An 18,986-nucleotide genomic window follows, 5' to 3' on the forward strand; every position below is an offset into this window, starting at 1 on the left:
TTTTCTCTTTTGTTACTCATATAAACATTTTATTGCCTTCAAAATCACTTATTTTAAAAGTGTTTATTTGAAAGTGCTTTTTAAAAAGTATTTTTGGGGAGAAGTAGTTTGTGTTTGTGGAATTAATTTAAAAATACTTTTTTATTAAAGAAGTGTTTAGCCACACTTTTAAAAAGTCTTCAAATGTATTTTTTCTCAAAATTGCTTTTAGAAAAAGTGCTTCGGGAAAAAATGTATTTATTTTCTCTCAAAACCTTAGCTAAACACCTCATTTTTTTAAAATAAGATTTTAGGATAAAAACAAAACTTTTCGCAAACAGCTAACAGTAGCTAAAATAATATTTAAAGGGACAATTTTGGCTTAAAGAAGTGCCAAATATAAAGCGAGCAAGACTTGTTCACAGCTTTCAAACACCAAAACTCATTCATCCAAATTTGTATTTCTGAAACTTTTGGATTCTGGCATTAAGAGGTAATTAATCTCTTAACTTTAGTAATTTACTCTATAGTTTACGAATTTAATTGCAAAAAAAATTGAGTTGATACATAAATACCGAAAAATATAGTTGACAAATTATATGTTAGGCTTAAATTTTCAGCAGTATAATGTTGTATTATATTGTATATTGGGGTGTAATAATTTTCAAAAGCTGCATATTTTTGAAAATTTTCATCTCTTTTTTTTTTTTTTTTTTTGGTCGTGTAAGTGAAAGTTCTTTATCTTCTGTAGCTAAAAAAATTATTTAATTTCTTTTGGTTTCATTTTTTTTTAATTCCCTAATTCTAGTTTTGCAATCTGTATGCTGCAAATTATACTACATATTCAAGAATCAAATATTTCTTTGTTGCTTTTTGATATTTCAGTTATCTGCTAATGATATCAAAAATTTATAATCAGAATAATAATTGTTGGTTGGACTTTGATTGTATATTTGCTCAATTATTAGGGAAGTTGTGGTTCTAAAGGACTAATTTTTGTAGGTTAACGTTTGGATGGCGAAAAATTAGGGGGTCGTTTGGTTGCTGGTTAGAGTTATGCAGGTACGAGTAATATAAGGTATTAGTAACACAGAGATTAGTTTTTTGAGGGAATTTATGTATTATTTTATGCGAGATTTAGTTATTCATGTATTAGTTATTCCATCTTATATCCCGCATAAAATAATATAGAGATTTTTCTAAATTGCAAACTGAACATCATATTAATGTGTTCCAATTTATACATAGCAAAAGAATGCTATCAAACATGGTACAGTATAAATTATACAGGATTTAATACATGTATAACCGAACGACCCCTAAGAGTTTTACATAGAGGATGTATGTAATACTCCATATTAAGGAAGGAAATTTAAGTCATTAAAAAAACTCCATATAAGGTATTGTTGTTGTAGTTTTTTGTTGCTTGCTGATATTTCAGTTATCTGCTAATGACGTCAAAATTTTAGAATCAGAAAAGGCATTGTTGTTGGACTTTGATTGCTTTCTTATGGTATATGAGCTCAATAATTACGGAAGTTGTCGTTCTAAAGGGCTAATTTTTATAGGTCTGCGTTTGGATGGCGAAAGATTTAGTGTTTTATGTAGTTAGTGTATGTAATACTTCACATTAAGGAAGGAAATTTAAGTCATTAGCAAAAAAACAAGAGAAATAGATGGGCCGAGACCCATCTAACGGGGACATAAAGGATTTGGAGGAAGATTTTGGCATTACTGCCAACAATTTCCTTAAATTATCAAAAGTGAACTTGGGAAATTGCAAGGAGAAAATTGGGAGAAAACAAATGAAGATCTCAATGTATCTTTTTTTTTCTTCTGATCCAAAGTTTATAGATTTGAATTTTACATGCTATGGGTAAACTAAATTATGAATTGTTTTAAAAGAGTTGGGATGAGATTAATAGTTGATACTAGGGTTAGGAAAATTAAGAGAATCTATGGAGTTTTTCATGAATCGAATGAATTAAATGATACGCATGGGTTGTAATTGGTAGATTAATGATTTGTTTGAGTGAGGGTCAGACATGAACCACAAGGGTCGGTTACAATGAATTGATTATATTGGAAGTTCGCAAAGATAATGCTTAGATTCTTTTTGTGATGATAGATAGTTGAAGAAGTCGATGAATTGCTCGTAGTGACACATTTGGTATTTTGGCACAAGTCCTTTGCGTCATATTGGTGATCTGTATCGAACTGTTACTCGAGATATTCTTACCATTATTTGAGATGTCTTTACCGCTACTTGATATGGCTACCGTTACTGGAATAAATTTGCTGTTACTTGAAAAGTTGGGTTGTAGCTGATTATTTCTTGAAAGAACCAACCATTGTATTTAACAAGTAATTATCCACAAATATGTTTCAAATAAGATATATGATTTTCTATAAAAAAAATTCTTCGTATTAGGCTATTGCTTTATGAACCTGCAAATATGTTGATTTACTTTAGCAATGGAACTACTCAAACTTAGCGAACAAAGGTCTGTTATGGGTTTTACTGTATGTTCTTAGTCAACGTCTGTTCTAACTGTAATGATATTGCATTTATAGTTCCTTATGTTCTTTCCACCAGCCTAATCAAGAAATTTTCTTCTTGTAGGCCATAAAGAGAAGTCTAGATTAGAAACATGGACCTTAAACCATTCAAATTAGACATTGATGAGCTTATAAATGAGTTTGCCAAGGTACTATTTACTTATTTATGCTTGTTGTTTCTTCTGTTTAAGTGTATTGTAGATATCCAATCTCTGTTTATGTATCTTGCACTTTTCATGATTGTTCGTACTGGTAATATGGTGATTTCTAGGGTGGATCTCCTACTTTTGCAGAAATGAAGAGAGTGTGGGTTTCTAAAAAGTTCTCCTATATTTTCGAGGCTAGTCCGTCTAAAGATCAGGCATGCTTTATACAATCACTCTATGCCTACTGCACTGGTATGTTTAAATATTTTCTATTTTAGACTTTCTGTTAGTTTTGCCTAATGCAACATATTTTTAGTTTCATCTGGAGAGAATGATTCTGATTACTGTGGCATACTAAAATGTATAACGTATTAGCAATCATCTACTTCACCCCAAACAAAAGGAAAGAGAAAGTACGACCACCCAGATATATAATCTTCTCTACCTTTGATGTGAAATGTGACCGTCATGAGGTGCATGGTATTACAGGACTATTGGAAAATGTTACAGCATTGAAGTACCAATAGGTTTGTAATGCCTATGCCTTTTTCTCCTAAATAGAACTCAAATCAACTTCATGTTCAAGGGAACATCATTAATTTATTTGATATATGTGGTTTCGTTTTTCAAATATAAATGGTTGTAAATTTATATGATTGCTAATATGATGCATTTCATGTGCTACTTTAACCGAATTTTACTTGGTCTATTGGTCAATGAGTAAGAATGTGGAGAACACGGACTAATAGCCATATCACAAAACTTAAGAGAAATTTGGAGATATATATCTTAAAAGATTTTTCCAAGTCAATTTCAATTTATGCTAACATTCTTTCCCTCTTTTAAAAATAAGTGTAAAGTTATGGCACTCTTAAGAAAAGCTTTGTTTTTCTCTTAAAGTTTCAGTGAGAGGAGCAGTCATACAGTAAGATTTTCATCTGGACTGATATTTTCTTGCAGTAGTTTAACCAAATGTAATATGTTGCAGGTTACATGGTGTCTACTCATTCTCTATTGAGTCGACTGGGTGGCCTATATTGCCTATATTGCCTTTATGAGACACAGCCATTCAAGCCTCCTTTCAAGATTTATATATCTCTGGGTATAAATACAACCTTTTTAACATGATATATCATGTAACTGTGCATTTTACCAGTCTCAAAAAAAAGATATATCATGTAACTGTGCTGCCTATGTGACGATTCTCTCTTTGTGGTGCAATTCTGGTCTAAGGAGATGAGACGGTTAACATTTCAATCAAATCTTAATAAATAAATAAATAAACCCATTTGAAGTAAAATCTACATTTATTTTCCTTATATCATCTTTTAGAACAATGGTAAAGTGAAGAGTGAGGATTTTGATTCATAGCTTCATGACTCGTACTTTACGTAGGTTGCTTTAGGAGAGTTCTCCAGACATGTAATTGTACTATCAAGTTTTGTTATTTTGCAGGTTATGTGAATGGATTTGGACTAGTATTAGGTGTCCACAATGCTGCTTTGGCTGATGTTAAACCTTTTCTTGGTCTATCTTAGAGGACATTAACCTGCATAATTGAAACCACAGGTGGGTCAATACAATATTCAGTTTTCTTAGCAGTAATAGTTGAAGCACAAAATCAAGGAATTCTTGGATAGTCGATGAAAAATGAAAATATGGGTGATGAATAAGTTGGTGTTACTTAGAACACCAATCACAGTACACAGCTTATGCTATAATTTCGCAAAAAAAGCTCTTTAGTGGTAGTTTGACTATCATATGAAGGACAAGTTGTGTTTCATTTAAAGAACAAAACTCAGTAGGACTTCTTACGAAATGTTCCTTGGATGCTGAATGATCTCCTTCTCTCTCTCTAATTTCTCAAATTAACTTTTGGCAATTCTATATTCTGGAGAAGTCATTGCATCTGCATCTTCAGCTTCAGAAATACCCTAATGAACAGTTAAGGTCTCAACTATCATCTGCAAATACAATATACGTTAATTGACACTTCTAGACTAGTACACCATAATTCAGTGTGTGATATGCAGCACACCCTTGTGATAAATGAATTACGACATTCTATACAATTCCTTGAGTTGTAGATGTATAAGGATATAAAAAAAATTGTGTTTCTGTGGGTGCCTAGCCCATCTACTTTTATCTTGCAGTGCGACCTTCTTAATCAGCTGATCAATAATGAAGCCCCAATGATAATGCTATATTAGTACGAATTTTTCTTTTTGCTTCTCTGGGTTCCACGTCAGGATTTATACTTTCTGATTAATTTCTCTGGATTCCGTTTATATTGGTATGTGGAGGTTTGAAACTTCTACTTTGGCTAGTGTTTGTTTACCCATTTTGCTAGTGTTGAGTTACCAGTTTAGTTTATTGTGTAATGGTGACTTGCTTTTGATACTTTTTTTTTTTTTTTGGTAACTAAATTTTCATTTCATTACCAAGTGGTCTTTACAAAACAGAAAAAAGTGCTGAGAATGGACATAGTCCCATCCTTCAGCCTTACTAGCAACAGCATACTAAGCAACACTTAATGATAGAAATTCATGTTTTGGAATACACTAGCTAATTTAGGCTTAACAGCCCCTCTAAACATGACCTCCTGCACTAGTAATCTCACCAACACATCATTACTCCTCTGCTGGCTCTGAAATACTCTTAAGTTCCTCTCCAGCCAAATTCCATAAATGCAACAGCCCAGTACCATCCTATACACCTCAGCCTTAGCATTCCTGCCATTGTAATGTGTTACTGCCCATTGCAATTCAGCCTCCCATGTCATTGCTTGCCTGGTTATGCCTTGTCAATGCAACATTCTTGTCCAGATGTCACTTGCAATCTCACATTGAAAAAATAAATGGTTAACACTTTCATTTACCTGACTGCAAAGAGGGCATAGTGGGTCTACATTTAGTCCCCATTTAGCCAGCCTGTCCCTGGTATAAAGCCTGCTTTTGATACATTTATATTGCTGTAATTTGACGATATTTCTTTTATTCCATTTGACAGGAGAGTTAAAGAATCTTAGGAGCCTTCTTGTTGAGGCAAAGGCCGAAGATGTTAAAGTAGTCCCAGCTCTAGTTAAACGTATGTTAGATAGGAACATGTTTCTTTTTGGATTTGTGGATGTGAATGAAGCCTCTGCAGCGGAGAGATTAGATGAACTGACAGAAGTACAAAATGCAAGTGTCCGAATAGCATGCAAAAAGTATGTTACTGATACTTTCTCGCTACAGTTTGTTGTTTCAGTCTTCTCTAAACGTCCCCTCACCTTGTTTCCTTGGATGATCTAGGTTATTTGCAAATAGCCGAATCGAGCACTTCACCCACTTGGATATGGTATGTTTGTAGACTTTGTCTTCATAAATAAAAAGGGGACTTTTTCAACTTTCATTTCTTGAATATGCTTCCAGCTATTTGCTTTTGCGTACAGTCTCATGGATTAATGTGGGATACAAGGATTTGTTGAACTGAAGCACCATTTTAATGGAAATATATAGTAGACCTGTACTTCTATTGATTGCAATAAAATAATCAGGTGACAACATCATCAAATTTAAAATTATTAGTTACAGCAACTAATTTTTTTCTCAGTTTCAAAAAAGAATTTGTTGGAAGTGCTTCCATCCAAACTATGATCCAGATTGTTTGCTGGAATAGGTTAATTTTTTCTGTGTTTATGTTGGTGTTGCTGTGTTTTTATAAAATTAATATTGCAAGTATTTTCAATATCGCATGTTAAGTGTTATTTATGATTCTTTTTCCTTTCTAATTGCCTGTTTGGGAGAGGACAAAAGCAATGCAGGTTTTTAGTTGTAAATAGTGCAAAAATCAAACACCTTGTTATTGGTTAGTTGGACATATGGTTCATTCTTTCCGCTAATTGGAATATTTGAATGTTGGAGTTGATCAGTATTTTGGTGGGAGGTTGCTTTAGTGATGCAAATCATTTTATTAGGTCTGTTGTGACTTAACCTCCCATTTTTGTCGTAGGGGTCGGAGCTTGAGGCGGATTTGCTCAAGCAAAAGTCAGAAGAATATGCAAGGGCCAAAGATCTAGCCATTAAAGGTACCTCAATGAGCTTAAACTTTTAATTGATAATATATTTTGGTCATTTTCTATATGTTCTCTGCACTATTATGTGTTAAGCAAAAGATACATAGTATTAAATGTACCTCGATGAGCTTCTTTAGCTTTTAACAGAAATATATTATGGTCATTTTCTATGTGTTATCAGCACTATTATGTGTTGAGGCATATTTAGTATTAAAGGTACCTATTTTGGTCATTTTCTATAAGTTATCACCACTATTATGTGTTCAGGCATATTTAGTATTAAAGGTACCTCGATGAGCTTCTAGTTTTCATGATTGTCAAGCAATTGGACACATTAAATTCCACTTGTCAAAAAAAAAAAAAAAAAATTTTGGACACATTAAATTCCACAAGTCTCTTCTGCATCCAAAAGTTTAACTTTCCCTTCAATAAAGTCGATGAGGACATCATTTCACTTGTTTTTCTTGTTTCTTTTAAGGGGCTGGTGACATGGTGGATGTAGAAAGTATAAAGCACATAACAGAAAACCGGACATTGATAGGAGACGTGTTCGAGAAGACTACTGATGACTGGAAAGCTCAGAAGGAATTATTTTTTCAACAAACAGGCATTCGTCCTCAGCCTGTCAAAGACTCACTTAATACTGTGCCAGAAGAGCAGGAAAAGTCCTCCCAACAAGAAGTAGCTGAAGAGCAGGATGGCAATGACGACTTCAGTAAGGAACTAGAAGAAGCGTTATTGTCTGAGCAGAACGATTTTGACTTCGACGAATAGGGGAGAACTTGTATAAAACTAGTTTGTATTTAGAAATTGGTCAAAGTTTTAGAAGGTTTATCGCTAAATTATAAGTATGCTTGTAAATGATGTTCGCAGCTAACTATGAAAGAGCTTGCAGCTTCTAGTAGACTGTCTTGTACATTAAGCATGCTCCAGAAATGGTAGACAGATGAAAATTTTTGTTTCTTTTTTTTTTTTTTTTTTTTTCTTTTTCTTCCCTTCACTGGTTCAGTTGTTGCACTTCAGTTTGGTCCAAAAGTTGGTTGTGTGCTAATATTTGTGCATCATCAATACATAAACCTTGAACTCATTTAGAAAAAGGCGGTTTCTTTCTCTCTTTTGGATGCCAAAGATTTCGTGAGGTAACTTCAAGAAGTCTCTAAACCAGGAAATAAGTGGAGAGAGAAGAACTTTATAAACTGTTATTAAGGTTGATGAGAGAGCAAAAGCTTTCTTTAATGAAAGCTCTACTCTCTTGGTTTGGACAAGGTTTCCATATTAGAGTTGTATCTGATTAATATCTTAAGTCCCTCTGGAGTTTATTTAATATTAGAGATCCCTCCTAGTGATTTGAGCTAAGTGGTGTCATTTTGCTAAGCAAGAGGTCTAATTTCTAATTGTATTAGTTAATCATCATTTGATATCGTTTAACTGCTTCTGACTGGAAAAAAGAGTTTGAAAGAATGAAGCCTTTGTTATCCCAACAGAAATAAATAAAATGTAACGTGATTTATTTTCATCAACTTAAATTTGGTAGACAGAGTTAAGCGGTACCTTCGCTGGTGAGAAATAATAAGTACCCGATAAAATAGTCGAGGTGTGCGAAAATCCACTCCCACACTAATCCCCAAAAAAAAAAAAAAGGAATGGAATGGAATGACTGCAATGGTCAAACATAATCATCACATTATTGAAGGATATCCATATTCCATCAGAAATGGACATCACCACATAGAACTACATAGATATTTCTCTCCTTTCTCTTGATCATCAGCTTCTGCCATGCCTTTCATTGAATGAAAAGCAAATGGAGCTAAACTATTCAATGGTAATACAAATCAGTGGGGACAGATACTAGGGATCATAATCTAGTAAGGGAAATTACTATAAATCTAAGCCCCAATCCCACTTTTGAGTCCCCAAATAATGCCCTTCTTAATATCTAGCTAAACAATGTCTTCCTCATATCTATACTTCAACTTCAATAATATGCACTTTCTGATCAGCTGGAGGCATATCATCAAGATTCAAAGTTAACAAACCGGACTCTGAGTCATAGGCAAAATCAACCATATCTCCACCCACACTGCACTTCCTCGGCTTGACAGATGAGTAAACACCAAATCGACCACACCCCTTTACTTCCATCGATACTACTGCAACTGCTTCAGTGCTCAGGTTTTCGATTCTATCATCCGCCACAAGATTTCCTTCGCCTTGATATCCACTGTCGAGTTCAGATAATTCTGCGCCTGCCTTCAACTCGTATTTTAGTCCCTCAACTGCCCCACCGGCATTGTACATGTCAATGAGCCCCAGTGGTGCAAAACTGAAACCAGGTGCCAAGACCTTAATAGGTGTGACAGTGTATGTCTCATGCTCAAGGATCTTAAAAGATACGGGCATTGCTGCATTGTGAGGCAGAACGACAAGTTCAGAGCTTCCATGAGAGTAAAGAACACAGTCTCCGCTCCAGTTGGGGTCCATGGAAGCTTCAGATATGAAATGAACATCACGGCCCCTGATATAGCCTGTTATTGCCTCTGAGTTAGTTTTGTGGAACGTGGTCTTCCTCTCAATTGTGCTCCACGCTGCACCTTGGCAGTTGTATACTCCAAGAACACCAGTGTATTTGTTCATGTTCCATATCTTCAAAAGGCTGAAACATCATTATGCATGTTAGACACAATTCTCATTAAAATAGTTCACTTCCCATTTCCACCCAGAATCTTACCATAGTCATAAAAAAGGGGAAGTAGAAGAGAGTCTAAACTACACATTTTTTGTTAAAAGACACTACAATTCCGTTTTCTACCTTCAATATCCTTACTTTTCCCATTCTGAACTAACCAGAGGCAGAGACAGGATTTGAACCTTATGGGTTCTGGATCCTAATCTTTTTAAGTTATTGGGTTCCAAATTAATAGCACATATTCAATGAATTTTTAAGACAAAATACAAGGTTTGACCCAAAGCTACTGGGTTTGCCAAAACCATAGCTGACACGCTCGCTCCGCCCCTGGAACTAACCAACCTTCTAGCTCAAAAGCTACAAAATTGAGGACCGCCTAAGCTGAACATTCAAGAAATAACATTAATGGTCAAAATGAAACGCATACCTAACACCATCACGAGAAGGATCATTGAAAAGGGAATCCTTTGTAGGTCGACCAGGCAAACGAGCACGAAGAATTGTACCATCTGGGAGAACAAGCTTCCTCAGGACATCAAAGTTGTGCTTGCCGGGTGCATCACTGCCATTCAGAAAATAACAAAAATTAGCAACTTGTCACAAATCACCACATAATAATTTGTCATTACAAAACTCGTCAGACATAAATTTCTTACCTAACATAGACAGGTCCACCACTCAACGCCCTGGCTGAGGCATGATACTCGGCCACGGGATGAACGGAGTGGAACATGTCCCAATCAGGCTGCATAATTTCTCCAAGGAACACACTGTTGTATGCCACACAAGCAATGTGAATTGTGTGTGAGGCTGGATCTCTTGGAAAAAAGTCATCTGATGCTCTTACAACTGCTGTCTGCTTTGAGCTGTTTCATTGAAAATGATTCAAACACAACAACAAATTCAGTATAGTTCAAAATTAAAATATTAAAACAAGTTACAAAATATGTAGAGTAGTTTCACACTAAATGTTATAAAGTTCTTAGACTCTACTATCACATGACTCACATACAGTCAAACGTCTCTATAATAGCGTCGTTTATCTGAATATATTTTGGTTGCTATGGCGAAATGCTATTATAGAGAACATATAATTAACATAACATGAAAATCGGTCAAAAAAAAATGGACTTATAGTGAAATATTGTTATGGAGGATGACTGTTACAGAGAGGTCTGACTGTATATGACATTGAAAAATTAAAAAGACACACATGGGCTATGACTCTTACTGATATTATCAATGCAGAAAATATCTTGGCCACCCCTATGTTAACTTGCCCAAAAAAACTAATTTTATAAGCAATTCCAGCCACTTTTTGGATGAAACCACGGCATCTAAAGTATTTTCATTTGGCATATCAGGCCAACCAGAACCAACATGAATATAATACAGTACTATGAGTTTACACTTACACTAGTTTGTATGCTAGTAACCAAAGAATGATCATTCTTATGAAAAAAAAAAAAAAATACGAACTTTAACAAAATAAGGAACACTTAGATGGTAATACAATTCACTTTGTTGAAGACCAAAACAATAATCTGAAAATCAGATCTTTACATATTCTAATTAATACTCATGCCTTTACTTTCCAAAATCAACAAAAATCTCAAAATTTTCAAGAAACTACCAAAAAAAATAAGTGGATAACATGAGAAATACAGATCATGCCGACATCAAATGAATAACTTATCAATAACTAAATTTCAGCTTATAAGATTTGAATTACATCATCAAGAAAAGTTTCCTTTTTTTTTCTTCTTGGAGGGGACATAAACAAAATAATTTAAACTTAAAAACACCTAAGAATGGTAAACTAGATCTAACCATGAATTAGAATAAAAAGATCAAAAATAGAACCAAAATAGAAAGTGAACATACCAGTAAAGTGCATCGGTACTGTGGCTCATGCAAGCGATGCAACCATTATCGGGGAAATTCCTAGCAACGGAAGCATCGAGAGCTTGATGATACTGTTTAGTGAGCTCAACCCGACCCCCTAAACCACCCCCTAGGGTCTCCAATATACACTGCACATCCACCTTTAATCCATCTACCCCGGCTGATGCCAAATAACTATGCATTTCATTATAAAACTTATAAGCAGTTTTCGGGTTAACCAAACCCAAACCTTGAACCGCGATCGCATCCGTTTTCCAACCCGGTTCATTCTCCATCACCCCTTTTGTAATCTCCGGATACTTCATAACCGACCCGTACACTCCGGGTCGGACCCCACCCCAATAACCCGTTATCGCGTGCCATACATACACATAATTCAACCCGTATTTCTCCTTAGCTATGTTCACAATGTTCTTAATCCCCACCGTAGGATCTTCACTATTCTGAAACTTTTCGTTTTCCTTGATTCCTGTAAGTAGTGGTGGCAAAAATTAGCTCAAGAAAACATGACTCGTCCAAGTTTGGGCTGGTTATTGACCCGCCATTTATTAGCTCAGCCCATAAAAAATTGAACTAATATGTGTGCGAAATCTTGTCAAAAAGATAATTTTTTATCTTATATGTTATATATAACCATAATAAGGAACAAAATTATTAAGTATTAAAAGATTATAAAAGAACAAACAAAGAAATTGAAGCTGCCTAAGAATTGGGCGATTAGGTTATGACCCGCTTTTTAGCCTATTTCAGTACCTGTAAGTCTCATTAGTGGCTTTTCAACTTCCGGATCACCACCGACTGACTGCCAGCCATCGTCGATGATGACGAACTTCGGCGGTACGCCACCGGCGGTGAGACTTTCGAGACCAGCTTCGACTCCTTCTTGAGTAACTTCTTGATAAAAAGCATCCCATGTACACCACCCGAAATAATCAACAATTTTAGGGAGTTTCTTCTCGTGCCTTTGCCTGAAAGTCTTGAGATGTAATTTGACCGCCGTTATCGCTTCTGTAATAACAACAAACGGATCACATCCAGCATGCACATAAACTGTTTGATTAAATGCCGAGCTGACAGTATCCTTATCCCCGCTTTCCAGGCACAATTCGAGTTCGTCTTCAGAGTTCCCCTGAAGAACAGCTCGAAATGAACCTTCAATTAACGGAAGGAAAACAGCGTAAACAACATTGTTGTCGTCGATGTGAGATGATTCATCTTTGGTTTGGACAAGTAAAAATTGAGTTTCCATTGGGATTTCACTTCCTTTATCACCCATTTTTTGAGCCATCCACCATAATTTGAACCTGAAACTAGATAAGAACTTAACATCCTGTAATTTCCCGAGTGGTGTGACGTGGCGACTGCTCTCTTGATCGAATTCTGCACCGAGAAATACGCCCTCCGATGGACCTGATGTTGCGCCTGAGGTGGTGATTATGTTGTCAGGTACATTTGTTAGTATTGTTCTGTCCTTTACTATGAGTTTCCTGTCGGAAATTCTTATCGCTGGAGTGATCGTCATGGCGGCGTCTACTCCTTTTTCTTCTTCTTCCTCAACTCCCTTCTCAAATTCAACTTCACTTCCCTGAAAAGCAACAAAAAATAAAATTTAAACCCAAATTACAATCTTTATCAACAAAGACAACATACCCAGCGTAAACTCACAAGTGGGGTCTAGGAAGGGTAGGATGTACGCGGACCTTACCCTACCTCACAGAGGTAGGAAGGTTGCTTCCGATAGACCCTCGGCTTAAAATTACAATCTTTATACCCATGCTAAAATAAGAAGATTATTCAACTGCTTTCCAATTACAATCTTTATCACCATGCTAAATTAAGAAAGATTAGGCATGCAACTACAAGATTAGGCATGCAACTATTTGTACCAAACCAAATAATTTCAGATCAGAGTCATGAATTTATTGCTAAGCAGAATCATGAACTAAAGTAAGAAGACATTAATTATTACCTAGATAATAAGAGTTCATTAAAAGATTTAATTTTTAATGTTCAATATCTGATAGATTAGCTTTCTTCAATATCAGATTTTGAACCCATGATCTATAAGTTATCAAAAGCTTAACTCTACAGTTCATTAATACAAATCTATCTCAAAAATTCCATAAACTCATGGAATATTCACAAAGAGATCAAGATGTGATCGGACTCTTCTCGACAATCAAATACTTCAAAAAGATTCATAAAATAAATATCCAAGGAGGTCCACATCATCTTGGTTGATAAAAACACGTCACTAATAGCCCTCGAATCCCGGAAAAAATTAGAAGAGAAAGAACCAAGGGAATAAACAAAATTATACGCACACTGTTTATTAATAAAATAAACCTGTTTCTTCATATTTTATTTGTCTTTGCAGTTTATTTTCCACGTATGAATAACTTTAGTTCAAATTCTATATTATGTCATTTAGTGTGTACAGTATAATTTATTCGAAACCCAATAAGTAAAATGAATTGTAATTCAGAACCCATAAACTAAAAATTCTCGTTCCGCATGTTATAACGAAGAAACAAAATAATTAAACAAAACTACAGCTAAGGAGAAATAATGAGAAAGGGCAATAGACTTACTTTGTGAGCAAGAATTGGAGGTGGTAATGAAACAGAGAAACGAAAAGGATTATTATTTATGGGTTTAATGAGTGAATATGAAAAATGGGATTTTCTTGAGGAAAAGAAAGACGTGGGAATTATTGTGTTTTGGATTGGGCTATTTATAGTGATTATGGGATTAAGATGATGGTGGCTAGAAATTGAAATGAATTGAAACATGATTGGTGATTTTGGTCTGCCACAGCCTAGCCTCCCTTTGGTTTCTTCTTCTATTAAAAAGAAAAGAAAAAAATATATGAAATTTTCACTTTTAGTCCTTCAAATATAGATGAATTCAAATTTTAGTCCTTATAATTTGTTATTAATTAAGTCCCAATATATAATAAATTGATATGTGCACTAAAAGAATACTTTTAAATCTTGTGGTTCAAAATAAGCCAAAGATATTGTGTGGTTATAAATAATATCGCTAAGCGTAACGGATAAAGTTTAAATTTAAATTGTTGCTAAATAAGAAAATGTATCATTCTTTTTCGGACATATTAAAAAGAAAAATGTATCACATAAATTAGGACAGAGGGAGTAACAATTAAGTCATTTAACTTTCAACAAACTGATATGTGCACTTTTGATTCCTCTACTTGTGAACCTTCACAAATTTAGTGAATTTATTAAGTCCTAAACCATCCAATTACTGATGTATTATGATTTTACAGTTACTCCATATTTGGAGATAAACAAATTTAAAATTCAAAATTAGGGAAAAGGAAACTATACTAAAGGTTTAAATTTGCTCTCCGTTTATAAAAATTAATTCTCAATTGTGGGATATGTAGTATCACTGGATGTTAAGCTTCTATCGTTTGAAAATAAGGGCAATTTAGAGTGCTTTAGTCACGGCAGGAGCATATTTGACCACAACTATCAATGAAGGATAAATTTGTTCAATTTCACATAGTTGAAGGGCAAAATTTATGCTTTTTCCTTTTAGGGATAATCCACATATCACATGTTTCCTATATAAAGATACCAAAGATATACTCCATCCAATTTATATGAGGGTGTTTGATTTGACACGGATTTTAAGAAAAAAATAAAGACTTTTGAAACTTGCGGTCTAAAATGAGCCATAGGTATTTGTGTGGTTGTAAACCATTACATTAGGTGTATTTAAAATTAAATTGTTACTAAATATAAAAATGTGTTATTCTTTTTTAGACTAATTAAAAAGGAAAGAGTAGCATATAAATTGGGATGGAGAGAGTATATTTTAGTTGATTGAAAGTTAAATATGCTTACTCCAATATTGTAAGGACTAAAATAAAAAGTCATCAATAATTAAAGTACTAAAGGTGCAATGAACCAATAAAGAAAAAAAGATATACAATTGTTTGGGGGAAACGGGTACGTAAGTGACGGTGGATGAGACCGCCACGTTGGACCTAGGTTTTCCGGCTCGGCAACTTGTGCCCAACTTGAATATGAAAATGACAATCTTGTGAGAAAAAAATGAAAAAATGAAATATTATAATCCTGAATAATTTAGTAGTAGTTGAAATTGTTTACTAGAAGCTGAAAAAATAGATATTTTTTTCCCGAAGTACTTTTGGAATCTAGGTCAAGTAAAAATCGTTGATCTATTATTATTAAAAGTATTTTTCAAATTGATTAATCAAACACAAATTATTATCATTCGTAAGAAATTTTTTGAAAAACTTCTGACAAAAAAACAATCCAAGATAAGCAAATTTTGAAAGATCAAAATTAAGATTGCCATTTTTTGGAAAGAAGACGTATTTTAGATATCAATCATGTAGAAACTGTGTAGTAATTACTTATTGCAGTTAATTAATTAATTGACAAGGTGATTAAGTGAAGCAACGTGCATCTAATTTTTCTTGGCAACTAAGAATTGGAATTGTTGAAACATTGACAACTGGATATTGTGAGAAGGATTTGAATAATTCAAATAATTCTTGAGTTTAGACTATGGAGAAAAAATATTGCGTTTAAGGAAGTGATTAGACAGAATGGGTGCCACTAGCACAATCATTAAATGAACACCTGGAATGTCAGATGGGATTTTATTGTTTTTAATATCCTTAATTATTGGAGTCAAAGTGATGAGCTGGTGCTGATGAAGAACTAAATCAGATCATAATTATTGGGGGTAGAAAAGTTATCTAGTGCAATGTCCCCTAGATTTGCAATTTAATATATGCAAAATACACGTGAATTGACTATATAAATTTCAATGTAAGATAATACTTGCAAACCAAATCAAACTGTAAAATTAGCCAAACTTAATTAGAAATTAGAAGACATTAAACTCTAATTATCCTTCTTTTAAACATTTTTAAAACAAAAAATGAAGATTAAAGAAGTGGCAAAATTGATTTTTCCAAAAGTCTTACAATCATATACAAAATGTTACACGTTTGAAGGCATCGTTATTTGAAATGATTCTTAACTTTAAAACCCTTAAATCAATTTAATAATGTAGAGAAGATCAACAAATAAAATGAAATGAGTGTATAGATTAATAGCAACCGTAGATTGTATACTTTTTTGTTTCAGTTTATGTAATATTATTTCTTATTGATTCATTCTAAATTTAAAAAATAATTCATCTGTACGTTTCATTTTATCTTTAATGAAAAAAAAAATTCTATCCACTCAAATATTATGACATGTTTAAGATACACAAATATTAAAAATCTTCTAACTACACAAATATTATGACATATTTAAAATTACAAGTTTTAAAAGTTTTCATTTTTATTAAAATTTACTAATTTAGTATCGAATCAGATATGTCGCATAAATTAGAGCAAATAAAGTACTCCCTTCATTCACTTTTACTTGTCCACTATTCCAAAAATAGATTTTCACTTTCTTTGTCCACTTTCGCATATCAAGAGAAAAATTATTTATTTTTCCTGTTTTACCCGTAACATTAATTACTCATTTTTCAAATCCAATACAATTATACATTAATTAATATGGTTATCATAGTAAAATATGTACTTTATTTATTATTACTTAAGAAGTGTGTAAAGTCCACGGTAGACAGGTAAAAATGAATGGAGGGGCATCAAATGTTATGCAATTGATTGCACACGCCATCATATTTCTACCCTCTTTTTTTCCCCAATGGTCAATCAACTTTGTCTAACGTGTCAAATTGGTTAAACAAAATACGGATCCCTTAGACACAAAATTAATATCTATGGGGCACTGACCTGAATAAAAAATTAAAAAAAATACATATAGTAACATAGAGCTGTTGCAATACAATGCAAACTTTGTCTTTGTCTGTAATAAGAATATATCAATAGTGGCGGTCCTAGTTTGCGGACTTGTAACTTTTCCACTTACCCATCAAGATTCAGAAGGATATGGGTAAGAAGAAATCGTTTGTCATGAATATGACATCGATTGTTGACTACATTAATCGTGAAGTATTTATATTTGTCAATATTCATATTGAAAACGTTCCTAACCTAAAGCGTTCCTTTACAGAAAGTCTGTGTATTGCAAGTGTTGATTCTCCCACATCGATTGTGGGATAGGTGTTTGGTCTCTTTATATGATTTTGGGCAATTCTTCTTTCATGAACTAACTTTTGAGGTTGGGTTAGGCCTAACGTCTATGTCTTTATCATAACAATTCGAATTTTTGAGCGAACCTCTCGTGAAGGCAAGTGATGTTGATGCTAATGTAAGCTATAACTAAAAAGTGACACATAAAAACATTGAACCTTAGCCAACTTAATTATATATGGCATTATTGTCTGATTATAAACTTTATATTTGTCTTATCTCCTCTTTTTTTCCAATTAATTGAAAGGTATCACTTAGCCTCTGTTTGGATGGTCGTTACCCATAATTTCATAATGTACAGTATGATATGATATAGTATGATATTGGATTGTATTGTACTATACTATATTAATGAACAAAATACAATAATGAGCCACGGAAACAACCATCCACACAGGGAGTTAGAATAATAGATCGTGAGGAAGCATTGTAACACTCACTGAATGGTCTCTTTATATATACACACATAGTTTTGCTTTATTAATAACCACTAACTTAAATATTAGTATTTTTTATTATATATACACAAATACGTATATTGTACTGCATGCTTTTATTTATAACTACTCTTAAATATTAGTTTTGTTAGATATACACACATACATATATTCAAGGCGGACCCACGTGGTTGCAAACAGATTCAATTGAGCCCGCTTCGTCGAAATATTTTACATTTTTGTATGTGTGAATATCTGTTAAAAACAAAAAATACATAACTAAATAAAGATTGAACCCTCTGCAACTTGAGGATTGTGGAGTTTTTTTTTTTAATCGATCAACCACTTTCTGGCCGAGTGGCTACTTTATTGATTTCATCTAAACACAGAGAACAAGGAGATCAACCTCCTTGTACCTACCTTGTATGGACATCCCAGTACTAAGGGAATTGTAGGATTTACGATAAGCTTACAAAAGTATGTTACGGGAAGAGTAGAACCTCTTCGTCTATCCATAAGGCATTAAGGAACATCAAAAAGTAAATCCTATCTAACCTCCTATCTATATTACAACGAGTTTGAACTAATATTATTCCGGAATGTTGGCATGCGCATTCTATCCATATTCATTTCTCCTTTCACTTCTTTGGGAAGATTATGAAATTCGGTTATCCAAGTGATCGAGTTTTACTTTCAGTTTAATCCCAGTTAGATAAGCCGTCGGCCACTTTCTATTTGCCTTCCCTATAACAATGCGCTATGCTCCATCTATCGGCTGTTCCAGAGTTTTTTGATATCCAAAATAGTGTCCATGATGTTCCATGGGGGTTGTATTCATCCATTATCCAATCTACTAACTTTGAGTCACTTTCTATATCTAAGCATTTATATCCATTTTGCGTGCACCAATCAATTCCAATTTTCATAGCTAAAGCCTACCCACATTGTTGGTAGTAATTCCAAAATTTATTCCATATGCGCAAAGGAAAACCCGAAAGTCATTCCTTATTACACCTCCACCTCCACTATTACCGGATTT

General features: G+C 33.8%; 2 protein-coding genes across 7 annotated transcripts; one reads left to right on the forward strand and one right to left on the reverse strand.

Moving 5' to 3' along the window:
* The first annotated feature begins 410 nt into the window (after nt 1–410).
* Nucleotides 411–7,708, forward strand: LOC132039910 (uncharacterized). Of its 6 annotated transcripts, XM_059430464.1 has the most exons (10): nt 434–472; nt 982–1,041; nt 1,548–1,798; nt 2,603–2,687; nt 2,810–2,936; nt 3,673–3,786; nt 5,694–5,892; nt 5,978–6,023; nt 6,678–6,753; nt 7,220–7,708. In XM_059430464.1, the coding sequence occupies exons 4-10, from the start codon at nt 2,631–2,633 to the stop codon at nt 7,513–7,515; spliced, it is 915 nt and encodes a 304-aa protein (XP_059286447.1). In that variant the 5' UTR covers nt 434–472; nt 982–1,041; nt 1,548–1,798; nt 2,603–2,630; the 3' UTR covers nt 7,516–7,708. The 6 variants fall into 6 exon arrangements, with proteins under 6 accessions (XP_059286446.1, XP_059286449.1, XP_059286447.1 ...); XM_059430463.1 differs by lacking the exon at nt 1,548–1,798 and having other exon boundaries at nt 411–472; XM_059430467.1 differs by lacking the exon at nt 1,548–1,798 and having other exon boundaries at nt 436–472; nt 982–1,057.
* A 696-nt stretch (nt 7,709–8,404) lies between these two features.
* On the reverse strand, nt 8,405–14,134 carry LOC132040288 (probable galactinol--sucrose galactosyltransferase 6). The gene is made up of 6 exons (XM_059430926.1): nt 13,927–14,134; nt 12,089–12,920; nt 11,315–11,804; nt 10,087–10,296; nt 9,858–9,992; nt 8,405–9,397 (listed from the first exon to the last, which is right to left on the reverse strand). Exons 1-6 carry the CDS (start codon nt 14,125–14,127, stop codon nt 8,707–8,709), a joined length of 2,559 nt encoding a protein of 852 aa, XP_059286909.1. The 5' UTR covers nt 14,128–14,134; the 3' UTR covers nt 8,405–8,706.
* Nucleotides 14,135–18,986: the final 4,852 nt, after the last annotated feature.

This window comes from Lycium ferocissimum, chromosome 12, assembly GCF_029784015.1.
Source record: "Lycium ferocissimum isolate CSIRO_LF1 chromosome 12, AGI_CSIRO_Lferr_CH_V1, whole genome shotgun sequence".
Taxonomy (NCBI): Eukaryota; Viridiplantae; Streptophyta; class Magnoliopsida; order Solanales; family Solanaceae; genus Lycium; species Lycium ferocissimum.

What these genes read in the sequence shown, in the direction of transcription:
- LOC132039910 (XM_059430463.1), top strand. Translation starts at nt 2,631, where the DNA reads ATGGACCTTAAACCATTCAAATTAGACATTGATGAGCTTATAAATGAG. An exon ending in TTATAAATGAGTTTGCCAAG is followed by an intron (nt 2,688 to 2,809) that starts GTACTATTTACT and finishes GGTGATTTCTAG; the next exon opens with GGTGGATCTCCTACTTTTGC. An exon ending in GTCCGAATAGCATGCAAAAA is followed by an intron (nt 5,893 to 5,977) that starts GTATGTTACTGA and finishes TGGATGATCTAG; the next exon opens with GTTATTTGCAAATAGCCGAA.
- LOC132040288 (XM_059430926.1), bottom strand. Translation starts at nt 14,127, where the DNA reads ATGTTTCAATTCATTTCAATTTCTAGCCACCATCATCTTAATCCCATA. An exon ending in CTCCAATTCTTGCTCACAAA is followed by an intron (nt 12,921 to 13,926) that starts GTAAGTCTATTG and finishes GTTGCTTTTCAG; the next exon opens with GGAAGTGAAGTTGAATTTGA. An exon ending in CCTTCTCGTGATGGTGTTAG is followed by an intron (nt 9,398 to 9,857) that starts GTATGCGTTTCA and finishes ATGATGTTTCAG; the next exon opens with CCTTTTGAAGATATGGAACA.